This window comes from Sitophilus oryzae, unplaced genomic scaffold (genome assembly GCF_002938485.1).
Source record: "Sitophilus oryzae breed Bouriz unplaced genomic scaffold, Soryzae_2.0 scaffold_1614_pilon_pilon, whole genome shotgun sequence".
Classification (NCBI taxonomy): Eukaryota; Metazoa; Arthropoda; class Insecta; order Coleoptera; family Curculionidae; genus Sitophilus; species Sitophilus oryzae.
In genome coordinates this window covers 1,302,666-1,328,892 of record NW_022146297.1, presented here as the reverse complement: position 1 = coordinate 1,328,892, position 26,227 = coordinate 1,302,666, and the positions used below count along the sequence as shown (strand labels likewise).

The 26,227-nt window shown below is 35.2% G+C and overlaps 3 protein-coding genes and 1 long non-coding RNA gene across 4 annotated transcripts; 3 read left to right on the top strand and 1 right to left on the bottom strand.

Annotated features, from left to right (window-relative positions):
• Positions 1 to 1,199: 1,199 nt before the first annotated feature.
• Positions 1,200 to 2,935, top strand: LOC115880073 (facilitated trehalose transporter Tret1-like). The gene is made up of 2 exons (XM_030897200.1): positions 1,200 to 1,408; positions 1,475 to 2,935. Exons 1-2 carry the CDS (start codon positions 1,354 to 1,356, stop codon positions 2,794 to 2,796), a joined length of 1,377 nt encoding a protein of 458 aa, XP_030753060.1. The 5' UTR covers positions 1,200 to 1,353; the 3' UTR covers positions 2,797 to 2,935.
• Positions 2,936 to 2,972: 37 nt separating this feature from the next.
• On the top strand, positions 2,973 to 4,928 carry LOC115880082 (facilitated trehalose transporter Tret1-like). Its single transcript, XM_030897213.1, has 2 exons — positions 2,973 to 3,619; positions 3,988 to 4,928. Exons 1-2 carry the CDS (start codon positions 3,460 to 3,462, stop codon positions 4,830 to 4,832), a joined length of 1,005 nt encoding a protein of 334 aa, XP_030753073.1. The 5' UTR covers positions 2,973 to 3,459; the 3' UTR covers positions 4,833 to 4,928.
• A 6,121-nt stretch (positions 4,929 to 11,049) lies between these two features.
• Positions 11,050 to 25,970, bottom strand: LOC115880095. The gene is made up of 3 exons (XR_004049802.1): positions 25,833 to 25,970; positions 25,561 to 25,563; positions 11,050 to 11,060 (listed from the first exon to the last, which is right to left on the bottom strand). It is a non-coding gene; the product is annotated as an uncharacterized LOC115880095 (long non-coding RNA).
• On the top strand, positions 11,746 to 14,888 carry LOC115880094 (facilitated trehalose transporter Tret1-like). Its single transcript, XM_030897222.1, has 2 exons — positions 11,746 to 11,990; positions 13,475 to 14,888. The coding sequence occupies exons 1-2, from the start codon at positions 11,936 to 11,938 to the stop codon at positions 14,794 to 14,796; spliced, it is 1,377 nt and encodes a 458-aa protein (XP_030753082.1). The 5' UTR covers positions 11,746 to 11,935; the 3' UTR covers positions 14,797 to 14,888.
• Positions 25,971 to 26,227: the final 257 nt, after the last annotated feature.

The window sequence follows — 26,227 nt, the reverse complement described above, 5'->3', positions numbered from 1 at the left end:
TCGGCGTCGCTGGGCGTATGAGTCATAGGCGAGTGGCCAGGACGAGTTCGCACGGCACGGGTCCGCAACAATATGCCAAAGACAGGGCTCTAGAGCTATAGGTCATTTAAAGTTCCTAATAAGATTTTTTTTTATCTGTTAATTAGTATTCTTAAGTGTTAATAATTATTATTGTTGTTGCTTTTCAAGTTTGTTATTATTTTAAGTATTTTATTATTTTAGGCATGGTGGTTATTAAAAATTAAAATACGCTTTGCGGTACTTTCCATCTTTATATGTACTCTTTTGTTTGTGCATGTAATAAAGATTATTTTATTTTATTTTTTATTTTTACTTACTTTCTGAGTAAATAAGGACACGAAAAGACCCAAGTCTCGACGTAACTGGTCGACTTTGACATTTTAGGCGGATTGTGTACCTTTTAAGGGAAAACACCGTGCTCGGCCACAAGATCAGTTTTTGTCAAATATCTGCCAAAATATGCAATTTACAAAAGTTTGGTTAGGAATTCTTGAAATAAGGTTGGTTAGGAGTTCTTGGAATAAAAAATAAAGCTTAGGTGATTATATACAAAAATGGTCCTAATTTTTTACGTAGAATTAGTAGTTTTCGAGATATTCCGCTTCGAAGTTTTCTCTCCAATTCTTAACGTTCCGAAGATATATTTCACAAGCGTATCATTGATTGAAAGACAAATTGTTTAATAACTTGGCTAAAATTTAATAAGTTTTGATGATTCAAAGTTCATTCAAGACCATACGGCTTTCATATATGTCGATGATCTGCTATTTTGGAACTAAGTGAGAGAGGACTAACTGGAGAATTAATTTCTCAACAGAGATAACGCTTACTTCATATAAGGAATTACTTTTAAATAGAGGAATCAGATTTTTGAAGTTCATACAGTTAGATTCCCATACTCTTGAAATTCAAGAGAATATTTCTATCAGTGTAGTTATTAATAGAAAGAAAATATTATCCTGCTAATACCGAGAACAATATTACACTATTGTTTTTATAAATATTATTTTCATATTATTGAATTGGCTGTTAGATAAGCGGGCCATATGGCAATTGTTAGTTTTTTCAATTAAATAAGACAATAACACATCAAACAAAATGTTTTTGAAAGACACAAAGATATGTAATCCTTTATAAGACTACCAGAATCTATTATTTGATTCTTGATACCCCCACTCTTGGCAGTATAAATTATTTTGTTTTCTTCGTGTCAACTCTAGTTAGCAAGATAAAATAAGATACAGTAGACCTATACAGCTTTTAATTGTAGTATAACGTAGAAGTTATAAGTGCATTTAATTTGCTGTGTAATTATAAAAAAAACTGGGCATAATGTTTGAAAAATCCAAAAGTATTAACTGGTTATTATATTTTTCAGTATTTTCAGGTATGTTTTTAAAATAATTAATGTAAAAATATTGTACTTTGTGAGAATTGTTACATTTTATTTTAGCCAATCTGGCTGTTTTTGCTTCTGGGGGATGCTGGACTTGGACCTCGCCAGTTTTGCCCAAATTGAAATCCGAAGACTTTAGTGTAAATGTCCTAGGCCGTCCAGTAACTGTAAAAGAAGAAGCATGGATTGTATCGTTTATGCAGCTGGGTTTAATTTGTAGTACTCCAGTGTCCCTGCTTCTTCACAAGTTCTTTACCAAGAAAAACATATTACTTATTGTTACTGTTCCACTTGTGCTGACCCATATTTTACTGATGTTCGCCGATCAGATTGTCTATTTCTTCGTAGCAAGATTCTTCATGGGAATGACTACCGGATCTCTGTGGACCGTCCTTCCGAGTTATGTTGCCGAAATAGCTCCAGATTCAAACAGAGGATTTCTTGGTACAATAGTAGGAGTTATGGGTGCTGCGGGATCAATGGTATCTTATTTAGTGGGACCCTACGTATCGTTATTGACTTTTAGCATAGTAAACCTGATACCTTTGGTACTTTTCTTTATTTTCTACGGCTTGTTTTCTCCAGATAGTCCGTACGACTTGATTATTAAAGGAAAGCTTGCAGAAGCTGAAAGCAGCTTATCAAAACTTCGTTGCAATTCCAATGTTGAGAAAGAATTAAACCACATTTCGAGTTCCATTAACTCTGGAAATAATAAAACGTTTATCGACTTGTTTAGAGATAGAGGTCTAAAAAAAGCTTTAAAAATTGGCATGCTTTTAATGGCATTCCAGCAATTGTCAGGTATCGGTGCTGTTCTCTCCTATACTGAAACCATTTTTCTTATGGCGGGAAGTACCATAAGAGCAGATATTTCGGCCAGTGTAGTTGGGGGTGTATCGTTATTCTCTGTCATAATCAGTAGCCGATTGATAGACACTATGGGAAGAAAAATTCTTCTTGTCATATCGTGCACTTTGGCCTTTATTTCGTTATCGGCATTATCAGTTTATTTCCTTCTTTCTGACAACGGTGTTGATACTTCTCCGATATTTTGGTTACCAATTGTCAGTTTGATAGCGTACGTTCTCGGTTTAAATATAGGTTTAGCAGCTCTTCCTTGGGTAATACTAGGCGAAGTATTTTCTTCCAACGTTAAAAATAGTGCTTCTTTTATTGTATGCGTTACAAATTATGTAATATGCCTGGGTGTGACTATCAGCTTTTCTTATTTAGTGCAGCTAGCTGGAATAGGTAGTACTTTTCTTGTTTTCGCTGTAATAATGCTAGCGGGAGCAATATATTGTTATACTGTTGTCCCTGAAACGAAAGGAAAAAGTTTCCAGGATATTCAAATAATGTTGAATGTTAAAACTTAATTTCATATACTGTAAATATAAATGTTAGAAATTTTACATAACAGATGTAAAAGTTAAATCGTTAATTATATTGTAATATACTGTGTTAATTTTTATATTATTGCTCTCTTACAGTAGTGAAAATAAATCTATTCATATATAACCTATTTGAAGTTTAAAATATACCTATGTTACAAACTGATCAGATATTCTTTTTATATTTTGAAAACTTAATGACCTTTTTTAAATAATTCTGCTTACTTGTTATATTTATTACAAAATGGTTTAATCACCTTGCAAACAGACAAAAATTTAAGTGCAGCAAATTTAGGTTACAGAAAAATTGTACTCACTTAATAGATTAACAGAATGCATTCTGCCATCAAAAACATAAAATGCTTGAAACGCCAAGTCTCGCAATGCAGTTCTACAAAAAAAGTTCGCATTTACGCATTTGGATTTAATTTGTAGTACTTCAGTTTCTCTGATTCTTCACAAGTTCTTTACTGTTCTACTTGTGCTTACCCATATTTTGCTGATGTTTACCGATCAGATTGTCCATTTCTTCGTAGCTAGATTCTTTTTGGAATGACTACCGGCTCTCTGTGGACCGTCCTTCCGAGTTATGTTGCCGAAATAGCCCCGGATTCAAACAGATGATTCTTCGGTACAATAGCGGGAGTTATGGGTGCTGCAGGAACAATTGTATCTTATTTAGCTGGACCCTACGTATCGTTATTGACTTTTAGTATAGTAAACCTGATACATTTGGTACTTTTCTTTATTTTATACGGCTTGTTTTCTCCAGATAGTCCGTACGACTTGATTATAAAAGGAAAACGTTAAGTCTCGCAATGCAGTTCTTCCACTAAAAAAGTTCGCATTTACGCAGTTGGATTTAATTTGTAATACTCTAGTTTCCCTGCATCTTCACAAGTTCTTTACCAAGAAAAACATATTACTAATTGTTACTGTTCCACTTGTGCTGACTCATATATTGCTGATGTTTGCCGATCAGATTGTCCATTTCTTCGTAGCTAGATTCTTTATGGAATGACTACCGGCTCTCTGTGGACCGTCCTTCCGAGTTATGTTGCCGAATTGAAACAGAGGATTTCTCGGTACAATAATGAGATTTATGGGTGCCGCGGGAACAATGGTATCTTATTTAGTTAAACCCTACGTATCGTAATTGACTTTTAGTATAGTAAACCTTGATATCTTTGGTACTTTTCTTTATTTTATACGGTTTGTTTTCTCCAGATAGTCCGTGCGACTTGATTATAAAAGGAAAGCTTGCAGAGGCTGAAAGCAGCTTATCAAAACTTCGTTGCAATTCCAATGTTGAAAAGGAATTAAGCCACATTTCCAGTTCCATTAACTCTGGTAATAATAAAACATTTATCGACTTGTTTAGAGATAGAGGTCTAAAAAAAGCTTTAAAAATTGGCATGCTTTTAATGGCATTCCAGCAATTACCAGGTATCGGTGCTGTTCTTTCATATACTGAAACCATTTTCGTTATGGCGGGAAGTACCATAAGAGCAGACATTTCGGCTAGTGTAATTGGTGGTGTATCGTTATTTTCTGTTATAATCAGTAGCCGATTGATAGACACTATGGGAAGAAAAATTCTTCTTGTCATATCGTGCACTTTGGCCTTTATTTCGTTATCGGCATTATCAGTTTATTTCCTTCTTTATGACAACGGTGTTGATACTTTTCCGATATTTTGGTTACCAATTGTCAGTTTGATAGCGTACATTCTCGGTTTCAATATAGGTTTAGCAGCTCTCCCTTGGGTAATACTAGGCAAAGTATTTTCTTCCAACGTTAAAAATAGTGCTTCTTTTATTGTTTGCGTTACAAATTACGTAATATGCCTGGGTGTGACTATAAGCTTTTCTTATTTAGTGCAGCTAGCTGGAATAGGTAGTACTTTTCTTGTTTTTGCTGTAATAATGCTAGCGGGAGCAATATATTGCTATACTGTTGTGGCTGAAACGAAAGAAATAAGTTTTCAGGATATTCAAATAATGTTGAATGTTAAAACTTAATGTCATATACTGTAAATAAAAATGTTAGAAATTTGTACATAACAGTTGTAAAAGTTAAATCGTTAATTATATTGTAATATACTGTGTTAATTTTTATATTATTGCTCTCTTACAATAGTGAAAATAAATATACTCATATATATAACCTATTTGAAGTTTAAAATATACCTACGTTACAACTGATCGAAGATTCTTTTTATATTTTGAAAAGTTAATGACCTTTTTTAAATAATTCTGCTTACTTGTTACATTTATTACAAAATGGTTTAATCATTTTGCGAAGACAAAAATTTAAGTGCAGCAAATTTAGGTTACAGAAAAATTGTACCCACTTAATAGATTAACAGAATGCATTCTGCAGCGAGGTGCTTGTGATATATATTTTTTTGGAAGTTAGTGTCAGAGGGCATTTTTTATTCCCAAATACACCTGTATACGTTTTCGTTTAAAAGAAAATATCATCCCATCAAAATCATAAAATGCTTGAAACGCTAAGCCTCGCAATGCAGTTCTTCCACTCAAAAAATTTCGCGTTTACGCAGTTGGGTTTAATTTGTAATACTCCAGTTTCCTTGCTTCTTCCCAAGTTCTTTACCAAGAAAAATATATTACTAATTGTTACAGTTCCACTTGTGCTGACCCATATTTTACTGATGTTCGCTGATCAGATTGTCCACTCATTCGTAGCTAGATTCTTTATGCGAATAACTACCGGTTCTCTGTGGACCGTTCTTCCCAGTTATGTTGCCGAAATAGCTCCGGATTCAAACAGATGATTTCTCGGGATAATAGTGGGAGTTATGGGTGCTGCGGGAACAATGGTATCTTATTTAGTTGGACCCTACGTATCGTTATTGACTTTTAGTATAGTAAACCTGATACCTTTGGTACTTTTCTCTATTTTATACGGTTTGTTTTGTCCAGATAGTCCGTACGACTTGATTATAAAAGGAAAGCTTGCAGAAGCTGAAATCAGGTTATCAAAACTTCGTTGCAATTCCAATGTTGAAAAGAAATTTATTTTATTTAAATTGTTTGTTATACAGTTGGCCAAAATATACCTCGTCAACTTTGTTGAACGAACTTAGGTTGTTATACTACAACATTAGTATTTGTCAGTAGCTTGTTCCACTTATGCTTGTTCCACTTATGCTGGACAATGTTGTTACTAATGTTCACCAAATAAATTATCTATTTCTTCGCAGCCAGATTCTTTGTGGGTATGACTATTGGCGTTTTGTGAACAGCGGGAAAGTCATCATGGAGCTATCCCGTGGGGTTTGGTAGTGATAATGTTCATATTATCACTACGGGGGTGCAAGGGGTATTGAAGCGATACATATAGCCTAGCTTACCCAAAAGTCAACCTCACCTTCACGTGGTGCACCCTGTTTACACAAACGAGGCTCTGACGTCCGAGTATAGGCGGTATAACCTTATACAACCCTCAGACCTACCATCTTCTGGGGAAAAGGAGTAATAAAATACACCTAGCCGGCCGAGAACGTAGCACAAGGGAACTATCGTCGCAGTCCTCACTGTGCCATAGCCATCCCGTGCTACAGTTGCAGCCAAAACTGTGCGGCAGCGTAACCGCCACAGTTAAACCTTTTCACGCAGCTTACACACAGCAATGATGGAACATTCGAGTGGGACAAAATTATCGTCCGGAGGTAAAATACCCCTCAATCGGATCTCCGGGAGGGGGTGCCTACTGAGCGTATCATCGGAGAAACAAAAAACATCAATGTTTCACGTTCGCGGCGTGGAACGTCCGCACTCTACTGGACAAGATAAATTCAAATCGACCAGAGAGAAGAACAGCACTGGTCTCACAGGAACTCCACCGATTAAATATAGATGTTGCCGCTCTAAGCGAAACACGCTTTGCAGATGAAGGTAGTCTCACTGAGGAGCATTACACCTTCTTTTGGAAAGGTCACCCCGCAACACACAGGAGAATTCATGGTGTAGGCATTGCGATCAAAAACGAAATCGCCACCAAGTTAACAGAAGTACCTATTGGTGTCTCCGAACGTCTTATGACCCTAAGGTACCCCATATCAGACAAAACTTACGTCAACAACATTAGTGCCTACGCTCCCACCCTTGACGCTAAAATTGAAGATAAGGATAAATTTTACCAAGCATTACAAAATGCCTTTCAACGAATTCCAAAGCACGAACGAATCATCTTGCTAGGTGACTTTAATGCCCGTGTAGGCAAACAACAGGAAATATGGCCTGACGTATTGGGAAAACAATGGAAAACGCAAATAGCAATGGTGAACGCTTATTAACAACATGCGCAGAGTATAATCTTTGCATCACCAATACGTGGTTCATGTTGATGAACAAGTTTAAAGATACCTGGAAACATCCTAGATCAGGCCACTGGCATCAATTGGACCACATAATCGTTCGAAGGATGCATCTAAAAGATGTTAGGCTCACAAAAGCTAGAATAGATGCCGAATGCGGCACTGACCACCGACTTTTAATTTCAAAAATGAAAATCCAGTTAAAACCCAAACATCCACGCTGTAAAAAGCAAAACAACATGACCAGATTGAACGTACGGGATCTAGAGAACAAGAATACCGCCGACGCCCTCCGGGAAGCCATCAAAGAATCACTTCCACCGATAACTTCAATCTCAATATTGGAAGCTGAACAAGACTGGACACAATTAAGGGATGCGATTCATAAAACCAGCGAAGCAGTACTGGGAAAGTCGAACAAAAAGAAACAACCAGACTGGTTTGACGAAAATCAACAGCATATACAGGCTTTTTTGGAACAAAAGCATAGAGCACATCAAGCCGTCACTGCAAATCCACTTAATCCAAGACTGGTAGATAACTTTAAAGCAGCCAACAACACCCTTCGAAGAGAACTGCGCCAAGTAAAGGATAACTGGTGGTCACAAAAAGCGAATCAGATTCAAGAGTACGCCACTCATCACGATTATCGTAAATTCTTCGAGGCTGTAAAAGAAGTATACGGTCCAACTAAGAAGGTAAGCTGCCCAATCATGGCTCAAAATGGCGAACTTCTAAAAGAGGAAGAACAAATCAGAAATCACTGGAAAGAACATTACAGCCATATCCTTAACCAAGAAAACAACCCCAATATGGAAGCACTAAACACAATACCTCAGTATAACAGCCTCGATGTATTAGACATCCCAATAACAGAACAAGAAATAAAGACCTCCATAAAACAGCAACAAATCAGCTGGCTGTGACGCGATTCCGGCGGAAATCTATAAGTGTGCAAGTAAAGAAATTATGGATCATCTTAAGGCTCTCTTTGATGTCGTATGGGAAAGCGGAGAGGTACCTCACGATTTTCGCAACGCGAATATAGTGAATATATTTAAGAACAAAGGAAGTGCATCAGACTGCGGAAATTACCGGGGAATTTCGCTATTGGCTATCGGCGGAAAAATTCTTGCAAAAATAATGTCAAACCGCCTGCACCCATATATAGAAAAAATCCTTCCAGAATCGCAAAGGGGTTTTCGTACCAACCGCGGCACCGTCGATTCCATATTTTCCATCCGTCAACTACAGGAAAAAGTAAAAGAGCAGGAGTCTAAACTTTATGTTGCATTCATCGATCTAACAAAAGCCTTCGACTCTGTGAACAGAGATGCGCTTTGGGCAATTATGGAAAAGTTCGGAGTACCCAACAAATTTCTTACAGTGTGTAAAAGCCTCCAAAACAACAAGTCAAGAGTGTCACATCATGGATCACTGAGAGACCCATTCCTAACAAATACAGGAGTTAGGCAGGGATGTGTCTTAGCGCCTCTCCTATTCAACATATTCATGGCAGCGCTCTCCATTATAGTGGACAGCAAACTGCAGGAGAGAGGATTGGGCATTAGATACTGATATGACGGCGGTCTGTTCAACATAAAAAGACTCAGGGCAAAAACACGTACAAAATTTATCACAGAACTTCAATACGCTGACGACTGCACTCTAGTTGCAAACACGGTACAACAATTACAAGAAATGTTGAACACATATACCTGGGCATACGAGGCTTTGAGCCTTAAGCTAAACATCGACAAAACTAAAATCATGTGCACTCACCCGGAAGATCACAACAATGCTATAAAAATCGGAGAAGAACTATTGGAATATGTGGCGGAATTCAATTACCTTGGCAGTTTGATTTCGGAAAAGGCCAATATTGACTCTGAAATTCAGCACAGGATTAGTAGCGCCTCAAGGGCATTCTGGAAATTAAAAGACAGGGTTTTCTACAATCATACTTGAGTACAAAAACAAAACTTGCAGTATACCGAGCAATTATAATCCCCACCATGATATATGGGAGCGAAACCTGGGTGCCTTACCGCCGACACATGAACGCATTGAACAAGTTGCAACAGAGACACCTTAGACAACTCTTAAGAGTCCGGTGGTTCCATCATGTCTCAAACGTATCGGTCCTTGAAAAATCTAACTGCGAGAGTATTGAAGTCATGGTCACAAAATCCCGCTTAAGATGGGCTGGTCACGTATGCAGAATGCAAGAAAACCGCATACCAAAATCTCTGCTTTACGGTGAGCTTGTGGACGGTAAGAGGAGGCCGGGTGGACAACTGAAAAGATACAAGGACATTTTCCACGAAAATTTAAAGGGAATTAACATGCAGAATGAGTGGGAAAAAGCAGCTCACAATAGAACTCAATGGAGAAGGGTTGTAAACTCAGTTAACAGCGGCAACCAAAAAGTAGAGAGGCAACAAAGCAATGAGATTTTTGAATGTCCGGAGTGCGGTAGGCAGATAACATCACGTATCGGGCTTTTCAGTCACAGAAAAGCTCATGAAAGAAAACGCCTTGCGTGACCATTTTCTTTATGTGTGTCGAATACTCGTCAGCGAGTAACGGCTGTATGTATGTATGTATTATCACTACCTATTATTATTAGGATTAGCTAGTGATAATGCATAGATAAATGAAACAAGTTTAGATTGGAAAGTGCCCATAAGGACAATGTAAACACTATTTGGCGCTATTCTTGCAACGGTCGCGACCCAAAACTTTAGAAAATTTCGGAGCGGTTCGGCTTTTTCCGGAATTAGATCGCCAAATATTGTTTATTCAAATTTATTATTATTTTCGTTTAATTTTATAAATAAAATACAGTGTGTTGCATACAAGAAACTTTATTTTATATAATGACGCATGTATGAAATACCTATGAAACATTGGAAACCGACGTTATGCCACGATCCACGATGGTTTTTGCAGTTCACGGTTCACAGCACAGCTTTTTAAGTTTCTAATGCCACTTTTTCACAATTATCACCGGTTGGAGTAAATAAAACTTGAATTAAACTCACAAGATAGCAATAATTACTTTGAAAATGGACGCTATAAACACTTTTCGGGATTTCTTTAATGAGATCGGTTTAGATTTTGAAACAAAGCATTTTTGAAAGATTATTATGATTTTTGAAGATTCTGACTTTGACAAGAGAAAATTATTTCTGTTTTTGTTTGCCGTTGTTCTTAGCGACCGCTATAGCAGCGCCAGATCGCGTATAACGGTCGCGACCCAAAATAATTTCGCGACCTGAAATTTTTACGGGCTTTCCAATCTAAACTTGTTGTATTTATCTATGTGATAACGTTCATATTAAACTGATGCAAATTTGGAGCCGCCAAAGCCAACTGACGTTTCCAATTGTAACCTCACATGACACTGAACTGACGCTTCTAACCTGAACACCTCGACGCGACGCGAACGCGACGCGAATATGACCCGATGTTGATCCTGCAGTTTGTACGTAGGTACGTGGTAGGTACCGTGAAATGGGGTGACTTTGCCTCTTGGGGTGACTTTTCCAAATTCCGTCCGAAAATATGTTAGACGTAGCCGTAGCCACTACTTGAAAAGAACGCGTTATGTGTCATCGGTAAATGCCCCACGTCTCGGAACGTTGTTAAATGCTTGTTGTCAGTTGCGATGTAGCATTTACAGTGCTGTGAAGCCAAATCTGTTTTTAAAGCCTATTTTGTGGGTTTCAAACTTCTACGTGGCTGCAATAGTTAACCACGCTATATTGAGGTAAGTATTATGCAGAAGTTCGTTATAATATTGAGGGTGATGAAGCATATTTTACGTAATTATGCTTTTAAATGGGGTGGCTTTGGTCTATCAATAAGAATAAGGAAGAGGGCAAAGACACCCCATATAAGCTAACTTTGCCCATCCAGTTTTTTACTTTTCTTATATATTTGTTTAATAAACAAAAAAGCGTATTATTGTTGTGTTGTCCTTATTACCGCTTATAGCATAGACCATGCGCATTTGAGAAAATACAACAATTTTTGAAATAAACACGATTTAAAATTCCGAATTGGGCAAAGTCGCCCCACTTCACGGTACCTTTATGGACAAAAAATGCTTAACGTTTACGTGTAATTGGCCAAATACTCAGAGGACTTTTTTGAAGAGATTAATCCGTCACAGAGGCATAGATATTTTTTAGCTGTGCTAGATTAGTGCTAGTGCTTCTTATATATTATTCGAGATATTATTACTCTGAGGTTTATAGCCAGTTTTAACAAATGTGTCAAAAACTATTTATTAATAGAAATACAATATTACACTTCTAATATCAAGAACAATACCTGATACCGTTGTGTTATGGAAAAATGTCCTAAATATAATTGAGATATAGGAGGTGTGTCACCTAAAATATTAACGTATTTCCTATCGAAATGAGAAGAGCAACAAACTTTTTTTTTATTTTGGAAATATGGCGAAGCTCCGTGTAAATCTAACGGTTATATTAAATAAAATGAATTAATTAAATAGGACAATGACACACAAAAAACATTTTTAAAAGGCACAAAGATTGGTAATCCTCTTTAAGACTATAAAAATCCATTATTTGATTCTTGATATCTTCTCTCTTGGCAGTACCTATAAATCATTTTGTGCTTCACGTGTTAAATTTAGTTAGCATGATAAAATAAGACACAGTAGACCTATCCACCTTTTAATTGTAGTATAACGTAGAAGTTATAAGTGCATTTAAATTGTTGTGAAATTATTACATATTTCAGTAAAAAATGACCGAAAAATCCCCAAAAACTAACTGGTACTTATATTTTTCTGTATTTTCAGGTAAGTTTTAAAATCTAATTAGAATAAACTCTACCTAAACGTATACGGAATTATGTATTATTTTTCACGTATGAACATATTGTGTCTATGAATAAAACTCAGTTCATACCAAAAACTTTTAATGAAAAATAATACATATATTACAATAAAAAAAATTAATCACTTCCAAAAATAAATACAATGGAATTTCTTCGGTTCTTTGCTTCGTTCTTTGCTTTAAAAAGCAAAAATAAAAAGAAAATTGATAATTTTTATAATCCCTGTTGCGACATCTAGCCCATATGTGAGCTTCCATCCGCGCTGGCATATTTCTTATTAAATTATCAACGTTGTTATTCTGCTAATGCTGCATCAGTGCTGTGCGAGATTTCCTGGATTGTTTCGACGAGCTCTAACCCTTCTTTTGAGCTGGTCCCACAAATGTTCGATAGGGTTTAGATCTGGTGAACATGCAGGGCAGTCTAAAACTATGACACCTTCCGTTTCAAGACATTCTCTAGGCATTCTGCTGGTATGATGAGGTGCATTATCGAGTTTAAATCGAATATAAAATTATTATAAAATTGCAGCTCTCCAAAGCCTATAACGATTGGTTGTAGCACTAAATCAACATATCTCCGACCTATTAAAGTTTGTTAAAGTGGTAACAATGTAGTTTTTTCTCCCAGCATAATACCTCCTCAGAACATTACAATTCCTCCTTTTTATCTTGGTACAGATTTGGCAGCCTGGAGCTCTGGAACCCGAATTCAATGGTTATCTGATCTTAGGCCAATTCTGGTCTCCGAAAGAAGAACATTTTACCAATTCTCAATTGTTCAGTTTTGATGTTGAAGGCACCAATTTAGCCGGTCAATTTTATTTTGCCGAGATAACTGTGGGACCTGTAACTCTCTCTTCTACTGTACAACCCTCGAGTATAAAACTTTTTTCTTATGGTTTCAACTGGAAATGTTCACATCTGTCGCTACCAGAAGTTGTCTTTGTAACTTTAGATGAGAAGCATTCGGATTTCTTATAGCAATTTGGCACACAAAGCGGTCTTGTGACTCTTTGACGACTTTGTCTGGACCTGTTCTTGACAGTTCCTAGTTCCAACTTTGCATATGTTTTTGATACAACACCCTGGGTAACCTACTGTTTCTGCTACGTCTATTTGGTGCATTCCTTTTTCAATGAGAACAACAAATCTTCTCCTCTGTTCATTTGTTAATCCAATATAAGGCATTTTTTTTATTTTTTTGGATCGAATGAAAATTAACGAACAATCGTGATTTTACTACTGAACACAAAATTCACAAGAAAATAAATCGCATCAGTCGTTTATTCTTTATTATCATGTTTATTTACAACAAAAAGCCTTATCTTAAAGTTGTGTACCATTTTTTTTCTTTGCAAAAAGTTTAGTCAGAAATAAAAAGTGATTCTATATAAGTTTGGTTGTGTGTATTCTGTAGTGTTATTGATATTAATTTTAATTTCAGCAAACTTAGCTGTTTTTGCTGGTGGAGGCTGTTGGACGTGGACTTCACCGATTCTGCCAAAACTGAAATCCGAAGACAATAGTGTTAATGTTCTTGGCCGCCCTATAACTGTAGAAGAAGAAACATGGCTTGTATCATTTATGCAAGTGGGTTTAGTTTGCAGTACTCCGGTCTCTTTGTTTCTACATAAGTTCTTTACTAAGAAAAGCGTATTGTTGATCGTCAGTATTCCTCTTGTGCTGGCCCATATTTTACTCATGTTTCCTGATAAAATTGGCTATTTCTTTGTAGCCAGATTTTTTATGGGTATGACTACAGGCTCTTTGTGGACCGTTCTGCCAAATTATGTTGCCGAAATAGCCCAGGATAATAACAGAGGATTTTTCGGTACGATGGCAGGAGTTATGGGTGCCGCAGGAAGCATGGTATCCTATTTGGTTGGACCTTACTTAACGTTATGGAGTTTCAGCATAGTAAACCTGGTACCTTTGGTTTTATTTTATGTTTTCTACGGTTTCTTTTCTCCAGATAGTCCGTACGACTTGATTATAAAAGAAAAGCTGGTAAAGGCTGAAAAAAGCTTATCAAAACTTCGTTTTAATTCCAACGTTGAAAAAGAATTAAGCGACATTGCTAGTTCCATTAAGTCTGGAAATGATAAAACATTCATGGATTTGTTTAAAGACAGGGGACTAAAAAAAGCTTTAAAGATTTGCCTGTTTTTAATGGCCTTCCAGCAATTATCAGGTATTGGTGCTGTTGTTTCTTACACTGAAACCATTTTCCAGATGGCTGGAAGTGTTATAAGATCAGACATTTCCGCTAGTGTAGTTGGTAGCGTATCGTTACTCTCTGTTCTAATTAGTAGTCGCTTAATAGATACTATGGGTAGAAAAATACTTCTTGTCATATCATGCACTCTGGCTTTTATTTCTTTATCAGCATTATCAGTTTATTTCTTTCTTTACGATAACGGTATAGATACTTCACCAATATTCTGGATACCAATTGTCAGTTTGATATTGTATATTCTGGCGTTCAATATAGGTTTGGCAGCTCTTCCATGGGTAATACTAGGTGAAGTGTTTTCATCCAGTGTTAAAAACAGTGCTTCCTTTATTGTGTGCATCACAAATTATGTAATATGTCTGGGTGTGACTATAAGCTTTTCTTATTTAGTGCAGCTGGCTGGAATAGGTAGTACTTTTCTTATTTTTGCTGTAATAATGCTAACGGGAGCAATATATTGTTGTACTGTAGTCCCCGAAACAAAAGGAAAAAGTTTTCAGGATATTCAAGTAATGTTGAATGTTAAAAGTTAATTTAACAAACTATAAATAAAAATATTATATCTTTGTCTATAATAATTGTAAAAAAATACTCCGATGTTGTAATATAGTGTGTTAATTCTTCATATTATTGCTCTCTTACATTGAAAATAAATTTATACAAAATATAATCCATTTGATGTTTGATTTTTTAAAACGGTTTGATATTTTATTTAGTGGCGGGCACAGAGGGGGGGCCCATGGGGCCAGGGCCCCCCCTAATGTCTGTAAGTTGTGTTAAATATTAGACTTTTCGGTTAAAAATGGCATCCTAAAGAGCATATTCTATATTACTTTTTATTTTGGCCCCCCCCCCTAAAATAAATTCCTGTATCCGCCCCTGATTTTATTTATGAGTAAATTGAGTGTGAACTCTTAGATCGGTCAGTAACTGTTAAAGGTGGTTAAAAGAAATTGATCTCAACCTTGGTGCACCAGGGGGCACTCCATTGTATTCTCGTCTCCCTTCGGTACTAACACTAACCCTTGCGGTAGGATATCGAGTTGGCGAGTCATCAACTCGACGGAGGATGACCATATTCAGGTCTCTACAATAGGAATTGACTCAATTTTTTTTAAAGGCCAACTTTGAATAAATTTGTACAAACCAATTTTAAGAAATTTAAGAAAAACTGCATCTATTTTTAACTTAAAATGCAAAATCAGGCAAATGCTAACATACCTTAAGTTGTCTTATCTATGATCTTGTAACTGTCAAGTTGTATTTCCTAAACGTTAAGATTTTGCCTGTTTGTAACAAGTTTTAAATTACACAAATGCCATTTCGGGTACACTAACTGTGTTAACTAACTGTGGTCACTAACTGTGTTCGAAGATGACAGAAATAGACCTTTACCCCCAGAAAATGATATAGAAACCGGACCAGAAATAACAACAGATGAAATAGAATATGCGCTGAAGAACATGAAGAACGGGAAAGCACTTGGCCCAGACGAACTACCCATTGAAATGGTAAAACTGCTTAAGGAACATAGCTTGGATGCACTTGCTGAGCTCTTCAATGTGATCTACAGATCAGGAACGATACCAAAAGACTGGTTGGTGTCGACCTTCATTGTGATTCCTAAGAAAGCCAACGCAAGATTATGTAAAGATCATAGGACCATAAGCCTAATGAGCCATACACTCAAATTATTTTTAAAAATAATTCACTACCGTGTGTATAAAAAACTGGATAACGACATCAGCGATACACAGTTCGGTTTCCGCAATGGAGTTGGCACGAGAGAAGCATTCTTTAGTATAAACATGTTGACTCAGCGCTGTTTGGATGTTAACAAGGATGTGTACGCCTGCTTTGTGGACTATGAGAAAGCATTTGACAGAGTCCGTCATGAACAACTTATCAAAATTCTGAGAGAAAAGCAAATATATACCACAGATGCCAGAATTATTGAAAACCTATATTACGACCAAACAGCAAACATCAAGATAGACAATAAATACACGGAAAACAGCAACATCAAACGTGGTGTACGACAGGGATGTATACTTTCCCCGCTATTGTTTAATATGTACTAGGAAGTCATCATGAGGGAGGCATTACACAATGAAGCAGCTGGAGTAGTAGTAAACGGAGTTCCTCTAAACAATATACGATACGCAGATTATACCGTACTGCTAGCAGAAAGTATACAGGACCTGCAACGAATGGCCCAAAAAGTGTATGAAACAAGTATCCATTATGGCTTGAATATAAACCTTAATAAAACAAAATTCATGATATTTACCAAAACACCAAATCAAAATACTCAACTGATCGTAAACCATCAGATAATAGAGCGAGTCTATAAATATAAGGTTAGTCTATAAATATCTAGGAATCCTGATCAACGACAACAATGATTACTCATCAGAATTAAAAACGAGAATTGAAATAGCACGTAACACCTTTATTAAAATGAAGCAATTCTTTTGTTGCAAAACTTTAAGTAACCACCTTAAAATACGAATGCTAAGATGCTACATATTTACAATAATGTTCTATGGTATAGAAGCTGCCACTCTAACAAAACAAATGCTTAAAAAGATAGATGCCTTCGAGATGTGGCTTTACAGAAGGGTACTCCGGATATCATACGTTGACAGAATTACCAATGAAGAAGTCTTACGAAGAGTCTCAAAAGATCTAGAATTGTCCCAAGAGGTGAAAATCAGAAAACTCCAATATATGGACCACGTAATGAGAGGTACAAGATACAAGTTTCTACAACTAATTATCCAGGGTAAAATAATAGGGAAGAGAAGCATAGGAAGAGGACGGATGTCGTGGCTTCGAAATCTCAGAGAATGGTTCAACTGTACATCAAACGACCTGTTCAGGGCAGCAGTCAACAAAATAAAATTAGTCATGATGGTCGCCAACCTTCGCAAGAAGTCGGTACATTAAGAAGAAGAAGAAGATTTTGCCTGTTTGTAACAAGTTTTAAATTACACAAATGCCATTTCGGGTACACTAACTGTACTGTAGGTACTATAACGTAGTAAAGTTATAGTAGGTACTATAACGTAGTAACGTAATCAGGACAACAAACTGACAAAATCATAGGTTGAGGACTTAAGGTATGTTTTGATTTGGTTTGGTTTCGCAATGTTATCTTGTTTAGTTTTAATTTAAAAACAGATGCAGTTTTCTTAAATTAGTTAAAAACAGCTTCTCCAAATTTGTTCAAAATTTTCATGTGTATTCAATATATTATACACACATCTTTAAAAACCCTATTAACGACTTCGTGGTAAAATCAGGAAAAAAATCAGGGGAACCGATATTTAGACAGTTCAAAATTAGCAAGGGATTTCCTTTGTTTCCAACGCCGATGCACCACCCGGTATATAAATGACTGAATAGTGCACATTCAGTATATTCGGTAATTTCGGTATATAAGTTTTTAATTTAGATTTGTTTTAGATATTCCGTTATTAGCAGATACTCTAAGAAGCATTTTCAGGATATTCAAAGTATGCTACATGTTAATTAAACAAATTATTGATAAACCTGTTTCATTATTTATTTTATGTCTGCATATCATACTAGTTGTACTAGCTTAATTAGTCATATTTGCAAACTACAATAACAAAATTTATTTAGAAAGATTTAGTTTGTTTATGTTAAAAGTAAAGTCTGTTTAAATAAAGTAACTGCAAAAATACATCATAACAGGTAAATACTACCATATGACAGATAATCCAAAATTTAAGCTCCATATTTATTACCACTTCAGTTGTGTTTGATCAATATTTAACTTACAAATGCTATTTTGCAATTACGTATACAACATTTTCCTTTCATATAGAGTTCCACATTATTTTTAGCCATATTTCAATTTATCATAATATTTCGCAACATTTTCAATTAGTTATTAAGCAACCTTAGTTTTCAAGTAATAATAATAAGTTTTGCAAGTTTGCATTAGCCGTTTTCTTTCATGAGCTTTTCTGTGACTGAAAAGCCCGATACGTGATGTTATCTGCCTACCGCACTCCGGACATTCAAAAATTTCATTGCTTTGTTGCCTCTCTACTTTTTGGTTGCCGCTGTTAACTGAGTTTACAACCCTTCTCCATTGAGTTCTATTGTGAGCTGCTTTTTCCCACTCATTCTGCATGTTAATTCCCTTTAAATTTTCGTGGAAAATGTCCTTGTATCTTTTCAGTTGTCCACCCGGCCTCCTCTTACCGTTCTGCTCTGACTGTCAGCATGAATGTATGAGAAAAGGCATGACAGATGAAACCGGTGATACACAAAAATAAGCGAAGAAGACTTGCTGGTAGAATAGAATAGATAGATTTTAATAGAAATAGAAGATTTTAGAATAAGCTATGGTTATAGGAAGTTGTATTACCCTATTAAGTCGTTACTAAAAAATACAGGGTGGCGCACCCCCTCATTCGCCTCGGTTGATTATACGAAAACGGAAAGATGTAGAAACAAAATATTTTATGGGTATATGGGGAGGCAACATGCACAATTTAAAATTATTTTGAAATATACAGGGTGTTTCAGAACTAAGATCCATACCAAAGTTATATTTTTCTTATGGAACACACCCCACCCTGTATTTTATTTCATTTTTGGATTCTTGGGCCCAAAAAGGTATTTATTATAAGGGTTAAATACGTTTAAAAATCTTTGGTTTTGAGATATTTAAAGATATTTAAAAATGCATGCTACAATAGAATAGATTATTAACACCCTGTACATTGCTTTTAGAATTAATTCTTGTACTGACGTTTAAGCCAGAGAAATAAACTTTACTGAAAAATTTAATTGCTTTGTTTAATGTATACAGGGGTATCAACAATTGCTGGTCTATTTTAAATATTTATTTTACATAAAAACTTGTTATTTCAAATACAACACCATGTATTTTTTTTAAATAAATCGAAGCAGATTTAAATGCTCTTTCAAACTATATTAGGGTTTCCTATACATATCCAGCTCAGATTGAAAAATAAAGAGCCATTTTTCAATAAAATGGGAACCAAAATGGCTGATGTCAAGTTTCTAGTGACAGTTAGTAGCTATTTTCAAAATCGAAATTAGTTTATGTACTTTATTTAAATGTATAGCAGTTTACTTTTATTTAATTTGTCTACAGTAGTTTAATGAATAATATTTATTAAATATGTATTTATTATTCTTTCAAGAAAAACGAAGAAGTAGTTCTCTCATTTATTTTACTATTTGTCTTAGATATATGGTTATAGTGTAGCCTTATAGTGTAGATATATGGATTTTCTATAAAAGAGCCAATTACTTAGTTTCTGCCTAATAGGTTTTTATAAACCACACTACCATAGCTCTGCGAAATAGAAAAGTATTTTTTTCAGGAACGCTTATCAGGAAGATTCCTATTTGGATATCTTTGAGCATAGACTCTTGAGGCCAAGAAGCAATTTTCCTCACAAAATAAAATCACTAGTAACAACATATCCATTTCTTCCACCAGCAGATACTGCTTTATTTTTCTTGATAAAATAATGAATAATGAAGTTTAATAAGTATTAAACTATTGTAACTAAATTTAAGTAAACTGTTATAAATCTAAATAATAATGTTCATAAACTAAAGTCGATTTTGAAAAGAGTTGCTAACTTTAACTAGAAAATTGCCACGCCGATACAAGCCATCTTGATTGCCATTTTATTGAAAAATCGCTTTTTATTCAAAATCTGAGCTAGATAGGTATAGGAAACCTAATATATTTTGAAATAGCATTTAAATCTGCTTCGATTTATTTTAAAAAATACAGGGTGTTGTATTTGAAATAACAAAGTTTTTATGTAAAATAAATAATTAAAATAGACCAGCAATTTTGGATACCCCTGTATACATTAAACGAAGCAATGAAATTTTTCAGTAAAGCTTATTTCTCTGGCTTAAAAGTCAGCACAGGCATTAGTTCTGAAAAGCAATGTACAGGGTATTAATAATCTATTCTAATGTAGCATGCATTTTTTAAATATCCTTAAATATTTTAAAAACCAAAGATTTTAAACATATTTAACCCTTATAATAAATACCTTTTTGGGCCCAAGAATCCAAAAATGAAATAAAATACCGGGTGTGTGTGAGTGTGTTCCCTAAGAAAAATTATAACTTTGGTATGGATCTTAGTTCTGAAACACCCTGTACATTTCAAAATAATTTTAAATTGTGCACATTCCTTCCCCGTACGTTCAATCTGGTCATGTTGTTTTGCTTTTTACAGCGTGGATGTTTGGGTTTTAACTGGATTTTCATTTTTGAAATTAAAAGTCGGTGGTCAGTGCCGCATTCGGCATCTACTCTAGCTTTTGTGAGCCTAACATCTTTTAGATGCGTCCTTCGAACGATTATGTGGTCCAATTGATGATTGATATATAATAATGCCTATGATATTGATATATCCTATGATATTGATATATATATATATATATATATATATTGATATATAATAATGCCTATAGAATGGCAGATGAGAGCTGTAGATATACGCTACCGGGCATGTGATATATGAAAAGGCATTACGATCTAAAATATACTTTTAATTTATATACTAATTTAAATTTTAGATTTATAACTACCATGGTAGGTACGTCTGTTATATTAATAAATAAATGTTTAGGCTCAATTTTTGTAATTTGGCGAATGCGCCGGTACTCTCAGATATTTTAACAACATATTTGCAGTAGTGTAAAAATAAATGTGTTATATTAAGAAAAATTACAATACGGCCATCACTTTCACAATATATTGTAAAGAAGATAAGTTTCAAACAGAAAACATATACAGTGTATCCCAATATTCCTTTGACATAGAACTACTACTTATTTTTGAAATCAAAATAAGTTCATTGGACATAATTTATAGGTGTCTCTATACAAAAGTACTTTTCAATTTTGTCCGTTAGAGCGCATCAAACTTTAAAAAAATAAACACATTTTTTAAGATATTTTAAGAACTGTTCTTCTGATTTGAATGAGATTTGGGGTGCCTATGTTTTGCTAAACATAGGCACCCCAAATCTCATTCAAATCAGAAGAACGGATTTAATTTGTGCAAAAATCAAGAAAAAGTACGGGAAGGAAACGAAAACTACCCCCACTCTACATAAATTTTAGTATAAATATTTTCCAAGCTCACCGATCACTGATTTATTTTTCGTAAAATGGTCCTTCTAGTATTTATTACATTTTTTGTCTCTTGTAAAAAAAACTTTGCATACTTTTTGAGCAAAAAAAATATTTCTCCGAATCTGACTTCTAAAATAACTTTCTTGGTTAAAGTTATGTAGGTGCATAAAATCTATTATGCATTAATAATCTAGTTGGCAAAAATATGGATTTGTCCAATGATAACAAATGATATTTGACAATACGCTGCATAAATTTGAAATTAATTAACGTTCGAGTTTATTTTTTATTGATGCCCTATAACGGGCAAACGAATCACTTTTGTATAGATATAGAGGTAAATCGTGTAGTTAAATTGGAACTACTATTTTTTAGATCTGATTTGGAAAAAAATCTATTTTTTTCTCATAAACTATGTAATGTAGCGTTTTTTTAAAAGAGACAAAAAATGTAGGAGTACCATTTTACGAAAAAAAGTCAGTGGTCGGTAAATCACTACCAGCATTAACAATGAAATGGGGCCATCTATTTTAAAGGAAAAACTGCAAGCGGCAATAAAAGCAGCCAAAGATGGGAAAGCGCCTGGCCCTGACGATCTACCTGCAGATGCGCTCAAGTTGATTGAAGAACAACACTTAGGTGCTATGACTTCTCTATTTAATAAGATCTACGAAACAGGGATGATACCAAAGGAATGGCTCCAGTCGACGTTTGTCACAATTCCAAAGACGCATAATGCCAAAAAATGTGAAGAACACCGCACGATCAGCCTTATGAGTCACACACTTAAGATCTTTCTCAAAGTCATCCACCGCAGGATTTACAGAAAATTAGAAGAATATATAGCAGATACTCAGTTTGGCTTTAGAAATGGTTTCGGCTTTGTTTGCCTACAATGTCTTAATGAAGCGATGCCTTGATGTCAATCAAAACGTATATGCCTGCTTTATTAACTACAATAAAGCATTCGATAAAGTAAGACACAAGCAACTAATAGAAGCGTTAGAACGAAAAAATCTCAATACAAGAGATATACAAATAATAGTAAAACTGTACCTTAATCAAAGTGCTGTCTGTTCGCGTCCAATCTGAACTGACGAGAGCAGTGGATATCAAACGAGGAGTTAGACAGGGGTGTGTTCTTTCACCACTCCTTTTCAACGTCTACTCAGAGGAAATCTTTAACAAAGCCCTCGAAAATGATGCTGGTGGAATACTAGTTAACGGCATACCACTGAACAATTTGCGCTACGCGGACGATACAGTCCTTCTCGCTGAAAACATGCAAGACCTTCAGAATATGTTAAATAACGTCATCACAACTAGTCGAGAATATGGTCTGACACTCAATGTTAAGAAGACCAAATACATGATTGTCACTAAAACTGGAGTGCCGAATGAACATCTGTACGCGGAAGGCGAGGAGCTCGAAAGAGTAGAGAGGTATGACTACCTGGGTACCAGTGTCGACTGCACCGCGGATTATTGTTCAGAAATAAAGATTCGCATCGAGAAGGCCCGTGCATCCTTTGTGAAGATTAAGAAGCTGCTCTGTAGCCGCGATTTGAGCCTAGATCTGAGAACTCGTATGCTCAAATGTTATGTATTCCCAGTCCTTTTGTATGGTATGGAAGCTTGAACCCTCAACGAGCTTTGCGAGCGGAAACTGGAGGCCTTTGAGATGTGGGCATACCGTAGGATGTTGAGAATACCATGGACAGAACATATAACCAACGTGGAGGTTCTGAGAAGAATGAGGAAGGGCGTATCCTCAAGGAAGTGAAAAAAAGAAAATTGCAATATCTCGGCCATATCATGAGAGGTCCAAGGTATGAGATATTGCAACTCATAATCCAGGGAAAAATTGTATGAAAAAGATCTGTTGGAAGGAGAAGAATATCCTGGCTCAGAAACCTGCGAAAATGGTTTAATGTCACGTCATGTGACCTATTTAGAGCCGCAGCTTCCAAGGTCAAAATAGCAATGATGATAGCCAACCTCCGATATGGAGACGGTACATAAAGAAGAAGAAGGTCGGTAGAGTTGTCGGAAAATATTTCTACTAAAATTTATGTAGGGATGGGGGTAGTTTTCACCCTTGATTTTTGTGAAAGTCAAATGTGAAAGCGCTTATCAAAACATAGGCATCCCAAATGTCATTCAAATCGGAATATAGGTTCTTTACATATCTTAAAAAATGTTTTTATATAAATTGCGGATTTTTTACGACATTCGTCGTCTCCTGCTTCTTGTCTTCCACAGATTTCTGTCTGTCCAGTGTTCCTCCTGAAGTCCCCTTGAATTCATAGCGTCAACTACACCCTGCTTTCATCTTCGAGGTGCTTTCATCTTCGCTTGGTGTCCATGAATGAACTTTTTTGTCCATCGGTTATCATCCATTCGTTGGAGGTGTCCGAACCAACCGAACCAACGTAGTATTTTGCTCTCAATGGGATCGCGGATAGTTTCTTTTTCTCTTATAATTTCTCGTATTCTTTGATTTGATCTCTCTTATAATTTCTCGTATTCTTTGTTCCAGCATTGAGATGCGATAACTTCTTCGTCAAAAATACCTTTCAAGAGACAGCAAATTATTTTTTTCCATCTTGTTTAGCTCCCACGTTTCAGCACCATAAGTGGTAATGCTCTCTACAATGGCTTAATATTAAGATTTTTTTCTTTTTGGAAATTTCCTCACTCTACAGCAAAGAGATCAATATGACCGATAACTCAACCTCACCAACTTTATTTGTGATGCCTTGAGTATTTCTTCCATTTGTTGTAAAAGTGACACCCAAGTATTCCTCACGTTTCTCATCGCCCATTACCATGTATTCCGTCTTTTTTGTATTTATTGTTAGGTCCCATTTCGAATATTCCTCATGCAGTTTTCTAAATATACTTATAGGCTCTAAGTTGGTGCTAATGAGCACTCTTGTCTTAAGCCCTTATTTACAAGAAATTCTTGGAAAATATTGTTTTCAAGTTTCATTGTACTACTGCAACCCTCGTATAATTTTCTTGTTGCTTGGACATACCTTCTACTGATACCAAAATTTTGCATCGACACCCACAACTTACTGCGAAACTTAAAAAATTACTTAAATACATAAAAATGTATTTATTTTTTTAAAGTTTGATGCCTTCTAACGGACAAACAAAGCATATTTGTATAGAGGTAAATTGTGCCTAAAGAACTTATTTTTATTCCCAATACGAAGTAGTTCTATGTCCACGGAATACTTGGATACCCTGTATAGAAGTAGTAGCAGATCACATATAGAAATAGTAGCAGATATTTATTTAAAATATTTCTTCAATATTTTGAGCACCAATTTAAATTTTTTTATCTGATACGATTGCCATTGCATAAACTATTTGGAATGAATAATTTCAATAGTAAAATTCACGTATAAATAACCGCGTTTACAGTTACATAATATACAAAGACCAAGAGCAAGGGTGTGATAATGGAACCTATATGAATGTCAAACATATCAGGCGAAAAAACACTTGCAACAAGGATAGCAATTTTTTATGGCAGCATAAATTTAAAACGCGGCTTATTACAATAATTAAAGATTGTTAGTTGGGTTTAGAAGAAAGTAGTCTAACATTGAATAGAAATAGTTTATATGGCAGACAGTTTTTTATTTCGAAAACAATCCAACAACCTTATTGTGAGCTTTCAAACGAGCTCTGTTTTTTAATACATATATATCATTAATTTTTTTCAAGAGAATCAATGTTATATAGGTATATATACAGGGTGAGTTTCCTACGATGTTTTCTATGGGCATCTCTGAAATTACTGGAGATAGAGAGTCGGTTAAATGGGGAAAGAATTGCAATTTTGGGTGGTCATAAATTTGTTCAGATAAAAGTTGTAGATAATCACATTCCTAATGAGTTTGTGTTCTCCGATTTTTTCTAAAGCCTGTCATTTTTGACATATGACACCAACAATTGTTTTTTTAAATGGAAACGATAGTTGGCAATGACTTCATAAAAAGCGCCATTTTTTAATCTATTTAGCGGTATAAGCTATAATATGTTTCTTTCACAAAATTACTGAGTTATAGCCAATTCTTATCTTTCTTGACTAATTCATCCAAATTGAACATCCTTGTTTACATATTTTCATCCAGTTCGTACCAGTCCACTGTTTCATCTTCCGCAGGCTTTCACCTCTCCCAGTGTCAACAAAAGTAGAAAGACCGTCAACTTGTTTCATCGTTCGATTTTAGTAGTACACTTTGGCTGAAACAGTGATGAAAGGCAATTTTTACTTATCACTTTGGATGATTCATCCAAGTTGTACATCCAAAGTGACAAATGTAAATAGAGTTAGACAAAATAAAGTCCAAATTCTAAAACTATTTAGAGATCATAACGTGGCTAACGTCATATTCAAGGCCTGACTGTTTTGACAGTTCTACCGAAGTGGTCGAGAATTAGTAGTCGTAAACAAACCTATTGTTTTCATTAGTTTCGCAACAAATCTGTGTTTTTTACGCGTTTCTATGCTAATAAAATTATACTAAATAATTTTGAATGTATTCTGAGTGAATAGTGAACTATCTAGATCCGATTCATAACATCGTATCCGCGAAAAAAAACATACTTTCGGTAAAAATTATAGTTACATAATTATAGTAATTAAATTATAATTATAGTAATTAATAGGCGTTAGTGTTAGTGTATAGTGGTAAACCAACGTAAGTGACGTGTATTTTTAGGTAAAACAGTTTTCGTTTCTAATTTTTTTCTCTGTGAAATAAAAAATGCC